The 8,144-nt window shown below is 39.9% G+C and overlaps 1 protein-coding gene across 2 annotated transcripts in view; it reads left to right on the forward strand.

Annotated features, from left to right (window-relative positions):
* PTPRD (protein tyrosine phosphatase receptor type D) overlaps positions 1 to 8,144 on the forward strand; it is a 6,523,893-nt gene that overhangs the window by 5,582,894 nt on the left and 932,855 nt on the right. For both annotated transcript variants that reach the window (XM_044061085.1, XM_044061086.1), the window contains one exon: positions 808 to 949. In XM_044061085.1, coding sequence (XP_043917020.1) covers positions 808 to 949 — 142 coding nt within the window. The remainder of the gene's footprint in view (positions 1 to 807; positions 950 to 8,144) is intronic.

Genomic DNA, 8,144 nt, shown 5'->3' on the forward strand with positions numbered 1-8,144 from the left:
TAGATCTGATCACTCATTTTGTCATTTGTGGTATTTGGATAGATGTGGGATTGAAAGATAACAAGTGGTCAATATTGATGTTTAATATAATGTCTTGCCTCCTCTCATAGTTGTTTAGACATGCACTTTCCTGCTGGGAGTAGTTGATCATACATCTCAGGTGTCTGACAAGGCATTTAGTACATGCACAGCTGAAGATGACAGCACGGAACAGCTGGCTGATGCTGAGACAGGGTACTCTCCGAGTTCCTGCTCCGATAGTCACTTAGTAGGATTGACTTTCAGAGGTTATAGCTACACAGCAGAGCTGAAGGTGGTCTAATAAGTTATTAGGAGCTGTAGCAGTAGTAAACACAAAGCTAGGCTGTGTACCCTCAGAAAACCTAACAGTATTTCTGCACTATAATGTAGCTGTGCAAAGATCCTGCTAATGATGTTCTTGTAAAAGGGTTAAATCTGTTTGCACCATGCATTTTTTAACCATAATATGAGTATACTATTCCCCTAAGAAGGGAATGTATGTTAATTGTTCCAGGACTGGTATCATCATAGCAGAGTGCTAATTTCTGAGGTGTGAATAGAATCTGAAATAGACAAGGCAAGAAAAAAGTACACCTAGCATTTCTCAAATTTCACTGAAATAGGTAGAGAAAGAGAGGGAGAGGTGAAAGCTTTGAATTAGCCTTAACATTGAGAGTGTTTGTTCACTGTATCTGCTTGTGTATAAGTTTCCATTATTGGCCTGTTCTTGTCAGAGTATTTGTTGAATGCAACTACATCTGTGACAGCTGTCATTTTATTTTACAGGTGATAGAATTTGATGATGGATCTGGGTCTGTCCTAAGAATACAGCCTCTCCGAACACCACGTGATGAGGCTATTTATGAATGTGTTGCCAGCAATAATGTTGGGGAAATAAGTGCAACCACCAAGCTCACTGTTTTACGTGGTAAGTTCTTTGTCAGAAAGATAATTAACTTTATTTCATTGCTTGTTACAGTCTTTCCAGCCTGGCAGGTAACAATGAAAGGTCATTTTGTGCAAGTCTTTGTAATCTAATTTCCTGTCTGCTTCACTGCTAACAGCACAAAGCAATATTAGGAAAAATGTGTGCATGAAATCAAATCTAGAAATGAACGGGCACTTCTTTTGTTAAATTGCTGTTGCCCTAATTTTGTTGTTAGCTACTGTGGGATTTCTGTTTTCTTGTGAGGTAGGGAGTTAGAACAGAGTGCAGTTATTAAGCATATGTGTGCATACTTGAAAGGTGCCCAGATCTTGAATTCTATCTGTTTCCAGAACTGCTTTAAGTAAAGAGAGGTAAAAATGCCTGGATTCACTATGCTTTATTAATTTGTTTTTATTTTCCTGTACATCTTTTTAATTCAGGGTCTTTGGGGAGCAAATTACAAGCAGAAAGTAGAGAACAAATCATAAGTGGGACAGCAGTCTATTACAGGATAAGTGTGTGCAGATATACACATATGACAGAGACAGATGGACAGAGAGACATGCACACATTCATACATGCACACACATACATGGAGGCATTTTAACAGATTGCCACTTCACCTTTCGGCATACCTTCAGGATATGGCAGGACACTGGAGACACAAGTGACAGCCCATGTCCACATAAGGAGGACATGAGGACTGAAGGCATCCCAAAAGAAGGAACCGTGCTTGAAACCTAAATGCTGTAAGGCATCAGAATTAACCACTGCACGACTTCGGTACCCATCTTTGTATCCACACAAAAAGAAAACAACCCCATTATTTTGGAGGTTGGAATCCAGTCTGCTGCTAGATTTGCCAGCTCAAACCAGTTTGTTTCTGTGTTCAAATGTATTTTTCTATAATATTTCTATTAAATTTGCATTACTTCAAGTTGTTTAAAATCATGCTTTCCTAAGTGACAGCATAAATAGTTAAGCAGCATCTTGGGAATTATATGTAGATTCCCCCTAAAAAAAAAAAATCAGACCTGCTAAACTTAAACTAAAATTATATAGCGCCTAAGGCCTTGCAGTGCAATCAGCAGAGGTCAAGAACTGAGTCATGTCTTTTGCTGATTGTATTTGTGTGCCCCTTTGGCACTGTGATTTTGCTTTAAACCTAGATGGTATGAAGCATATCATTTCCGTTGCATGCACTCTCTGTGATGTATAACATTACTGATGCATACGGTATCACTGTTCTTTGAAGACTGGTTGTACAACTGACAGTGCTAAGTGGTGAACCTTGTCTTGATACATTTGCAGTAAGGCTAATCTGTGATTTTTTTTCAGCAATCTGTCCTTATTTGAAGAGTGGCATATGATTCGCATAATGTATATAGAAGGTTAATGTCTTTTGAAGAAAAGTGACTAAAAGCTATTTTGTAAATATTCTGTAAGTCTTGGGTCAAACTGTAAAATAGTTGGAACATTTGAGGTTAGCAATTAAATTATTTTTAATAATATTTTGAAAATTAAGTGAGGATGAGAAGTAATGAAATATTTTTATAAGAGTACAAATGTAAGGTAGATAACTTACATGGGTATCCCTGAGACATTGATGAAGACACTCATGTAGAGGCAATATGCGTTATATGGGACTAGATAAAAGCTAACTGTCAATAGAAAGTGTTTCGTTTTGTTTCTCCCTGACCTTATATGTGCAGGTGCCCCAACAGACTTTATTTCACAGTTTTAGAAGTTATAAGTTGCCACTGTGTATTTTTGGGTGCAATTCATGAATACTTTGCTTTGGGTTAGTGTAGGGCTTTGCTGTGTGCATAGAAGCTGCCACTGACTGTGCCAAGAATTAGAGTCTAAATATTTTAACAAGGCAAACAATTCAGCTCATCCAAAACTACTAGCACAGCTGCATGCTGTCTGAAGCCAAGCTGCACCACACATCTTGCTAGATTCTGTAGAGATTGCATTCCCAATAACACTGACCAAAGGCAAACTAACAGCTTAACTAACTCATAAACAGAAGGCCAGTATTGTGCATTCTGTGTATCATAGCTGCTTGCCGAGAAGGTTGTACAGTTTGAGTGTTACTCTAACACTCAGTGCTTGAAAATAATTATAGAACAAGAGAGACCCAGATTGCATGTGTTGGCTCTCCAGCACTTACTGTGAACTTAATGTAGGATAATGACATTTTCCATTCAAGCAATTCTTGAATGTGGAATGACCTTTTACATTCTTCTGCTGCCCTTTTTTATGTTGATTTTAAGTACAAAGTAGAGATCTTATTACTGCAAGACTGCAAATAACACAGCATACTGTCCACTGCTAACGTTTACTGTTCAGTGACAGGACTCTAATGCTTTGCTGTTCCTTACCTTCCAGTGTGAAATGTCTAAGATTACTGTATACCAGCAGCTTGTTCTGGTGGTTTTCAGATGTGTGCAGATCTAGGCAGAGTGTCACATGCTGAGTAGTCCTGCCAGTAGCCATTCAGCTGTCCATAACAGCAAGTGTGAAACAGAAAGTGGATTTAGCAGTTGCTAATTTATTGGAATACTCAGATTAAATTTTGTAAGCAGGAAGCTACGAGATGGTATAGATTAAACAAATACTCCATCAGTCCTTGAGCTTCAGGAGAAATGAATAGCAGTCCTTTCAGTATTATTTCTGCCTCTCGTAAGTATATTAATAGATACATTTTACAGCTGTTTTAAGAAGGTATTCATTTTCTTTGCTTTTGGAATGTAGAGGTAATTATCTGCCTTTATTTTCCAACATGAATGTTTACTTCACTTATCTGGCATACCATACATTTATTTATAAAATTTTAACTAATAAAGTATGTGGTCCAAATGGGGTTCTTTCAACCATGACCTGGAAAAGTACATAATATGTATATATAGCGTGGGGAAGCTAAATTCATCAGCAATCCACAGTATGTTCTTATAGTATTAAATCTAGCCTCAAGGACCCTCATAGTTGTTTCCTGATACTGGGTTAATCCTTTCCACTGGTCATACACTGGCATCTTTTTAGGGGATGCCATGATGACACAAAGTTGGATTTAAATGACTGACTTTGAAGCAACATGTTCCTTATGCCCAGCAGTACTATATTTCCTGAGGTCACAGCTTGGATCTTGGTCATTGGTATCATCAGTAAGTCTTCCATTTTCATATACCCTTTACTTTCTTTACAGACTTTAAATTTCTTGTGAAATTTTCTGTGGCCTTGCAGTTTTCCTGCTATTGCTTTGAATGAGAACATTGAGAGGGTCTCTCAATGCAGCCTTAGGGTTAGGCAATTTGGTCACACGTCATTGACAGGACTGGTTGAGGCCTCTTCCTCTTAGATGTAACTCTAAGTTAAGGACAGCTTTCTAGTCCTTTCAGGCACACAGCCTTTCCTTGAATAGTGAGGAATTAGGCCCCTGCCAGTTCCCCTGTGCAGGTATCCTACAGAGATAGCACAGCTGATTCGCCACTCACTGAATTGGCTGGGATCTGAGGCCATCACCTTTCATGTCAACTGGAAGTAGATCCACAGAGCTCTGGATAAAGGCTTCTCCTCCCAGGACATCCCCTAAGGGTCCAGCTGGTTCACTGGCCCTAGCTAAAGTAGAACAATGGGATGTCCTGCTCCATGTTTCATGATCCACATCCTCAACCTCAAATACTTATTTGATACCTAATGGGATCTTGAGTCATGGAATCAAGGTCTCACTCTTGGAAACTATAGTCTGATGCATGTGGTGAGCAGAAAGCAGGCCATTTCCCATGCAAGTCACCTTTGGCAGGCATGCTTTAACAGTCAAGATTATGCCTGACAACCTGCAAGTGCCAATTGCTCATTTGCTTTCATGTGAATTTGTGCATGAATACTGGCTTTTTTTTTGTGTGTGTGAGGGTACGCAACTCCTGCCTCTCAGGCTCACTTTTATAGTCTAGGAAAATGCATGCCTGTGTGTTTGAGATGGGCTTGGATAAAGAGTCCCTCTCACCCTTACATCCTCTTCTCTGATGGCCCATTGTTTAGGCTTTTCTTTTGCCTGTTGACCTCCAGCATGCCTTGCCGTATCACCATCACCCAGCCTGCCAGTCTGTGAAAGGACACTTTGGAGCTCTGAATCATCCCCCCCACCAACTAATGCTGAAGAATGCTGCCTTAAAAACCTAAATACACCGCAACTCTGTTCGAGTTGTCCCCACTGTGTGCCTTCAAGGTAAGCTCTCAGGTGACTGTAATGAGTTATCTCTACTTTCTGGTGCTAATTCTTGTTTTGTTTTGGTGGAGCACATTTGGATCCAGAGGCCACAGCTATTTTACTTCTTTCTTGCTGCATGACAAGAATTTGAAAACCATGAACTGGTGTTTCAACAAGCTTTGTTTACCTGTCATGTTGAGTCAAAGGGTTTTCAATTGTTTGTCACCAAAATTCAGTCCTAGTAGTGGACCAGAGGAATGCACATTTCAGACAGGATTGTATCAAGGCCTTGTCTGTGATGGCCTGATTTTGCTGGCACTCTGGCCAAAATCACAAGCTCAGGCTTCTGCTTGTACAGAATAGTGTAGCTTAAGGTTTTTATGAGGACCAATGCAGAAACAAAATTCTGGGTTGCCAGTTCAGAGATAGAATGCTGTTCAGCCATTAATCCTAGCCAGGATCTGGTTGATGAGGTCCTGCAGAGAAAACTAAGATTTTCTTTTTTGTCGATGAACATTTTCTGTCCCTCTGGGCCTCCTGTTCCTCCAAACAGAGCTGGAGACCTCACTTTCATCCCAGAAACAGTGCCAAGCAGTGTATATTACCCTACCTGGCCTATTTGTTAGGAGACAGGGATTTCTTAACTAAGTAAACGGTGGATATCAGGGGTGGGGAGAAGGTACGATCCTCATTTTGAGAACTCTGTGGGCCAACAAGTCTTGACATAGTCTGACAAAAGCATAGAAGCTAAATAAGCCACCCTGTTGTGAATTGAGTAAGTAGTGGTCTGCCAGATACTTAGCCATGCTATGAAAATAAATACTGCATATCACCAAAAGTGAAAGAATTTCCCAAATGTATGCTGATGTTCCCCAATATTTGTTAGACCCGGGTTAGCAGGACATAGAAGCATTCCTTACCTCGTCACTAGCCATGTGTGTGGGCTGGGTATAGTCCAAGGGAGCCTAGGGTGTATCTGGCAGACCCAGTGATGGAGGGGAGGAGCTGGTGACAGATGACTGTCAGCTGAAGTGAGGGCTGTAGCCAGGAAAGCAACACTAAATTTTTACTTCTGAAGCTTGGAGCAATTAAGCAAACTCAGTGAAATGTAAATATATTAAAATGTATGCCAGTTTGCAAGAATGCGATTAAACAAAGTCATTGCCACATGGTGGATGGCTCTGTAGCATGGTAACACCAAGTGTGGAGTAAGATGTCTCTGTGTTCAGCTGAGTATTTATGATGAAAAATATGGAAATGTTCTTCAGAACAAGAACTGTAAGAATGCACATCAGAAGTAACTAGAAAACCAGCAAACTGACTGTACGAAGTGGTGCTTGCTAAGCAGTGCTAAACTGGGATTCCATGAGATGAAGTCATGCAAGGTGTGGATGGCAAACTGATTGCTTGCACTGACTTACACAAAAGAGCAGTGATTGTTATACTGTGAGTGCCTCGACATGATGCAAGCATGCTGGAACTGTGCATAGATATACTTAGTCATGCAGTAAGAAAATACTGTTTGGATCCTTTTAGAGTTACACTGGTGTAACATGTTAAATGTATATGCCAGGAGGAGCAAATCTACATACTGTTTGGAATGCATTGTTCACATTTGCCTTTCAATGTCCATTAGAAGCTTCTATAGTTTCACAAATGTTTGAAAGCATACTTGTAGTCAAAGAGGAAGATTGACATTGTTATAGCCTTAACATACTTACAGGGGAATCCTAAAGCACTTCGATTTTGTGTTAGTTACTGTGGTGTTTTTCTGGCATTGAATAACTTACTTTTGATTAGCATAAGTGCTTTCAAAAATCAGTTCTGTAAGATCATTTCACAATGCTGAGCAGCTACAGACATTGAGCGAATGCAGTATCGTCCAATATATTACGAGCAACATTAACATATTTATTACAGTGCTGTTTTATTAACGTCATTTTCTGAAGATGAACATCACTGTCCCTGCTGGGAAAATGATGCTTTCAAGTTGTGTGATAAAGTTTGCTCTGTTGGGGAGCTTCAAAAGCAAATGTTAAGGAATGAAGCATAGCAGTTGTCATCTTCTCAGAAGGATCAGTAGGGAAGTACAAAAGTGTGTGTGTGTGTGTGTGTGTGTGTGTGTGTGTGTGTGGGGGGTTACCAGGAATCCAGCTCACTAGCTAAACTATAACTGACTCACTGCATACTGTGACTTGTTTTGTATGTAGCGGCCAGGTATGGGGGTTAGAACGGGAAAAAGATAATCAGTCTCTCTTTGCATCACTGCATCGCAGTACCAATATATGCATAATGATTTAAATGCAAAGTCCCAAATTTGCATAACTGAGACAATGCTGGTTAAATACTATTCCGCATGATAATTCTGTGTCATTGCTGTCAGTCTTTTGACTGTCAATCAAATGATGGTTAAATTATGTGTTGGTAACCCATATCTATGTATACATATGGTAACAACTCACTAGTTCAACACACCACAATGTTTACAGCAACAAAGTCGACCACAAAAAGTCAACATTTCTAAAAGGTCAACAGTTGAGCAAGATTGACAGGGGTACACTTCTTCCTGGGATTGTGCAGTCTCCAAATTAGTATATGTAATTCGCAGAGATTGTGGAGGAGGTGCAGCCCCCCAACATGCAGTGTACAGGAGGGCTTGCCCCCTGCTAAAACAATACTATTTTATTTTTTGTTGGTTGCATGTGATGATTCTATTTGAGCATTCATAATTTACAGTCAGTGTTTCTGATGCTGAACTTTTGTGGGCGACTTTCTTGCTGTCGACCTTGTGGCATGTTGACCTAGTGAGTTACATCCATACATATGTATGTATATCTGTGTGTGTGCGTGTGTGTGAGTGTGTGTGTGTGTGTGTGTGTTAAAATGGATCTCTCATCACTAAATTATCAAACATCCCAATATGACACTAAAGATCTCAGCAGAGAAGAAATGTTAACAAAAGTACAGAGCCCTTTTAAAACT

This window comes from Protopterus annectens, chromosome 2.part0 (genome assembly GCF_019279795.1).
Source record: "Protopterus annectens isolate FY-2018-M chromosome 2.part0, PAN1.0, whole genome shotgun sequence".
NCBI classification, from domain to species: Eukaryota; Metazoa; Chordata; order Ceratodontiformes; family Protopteridae; genus Protopterus; species Protopterus annectens.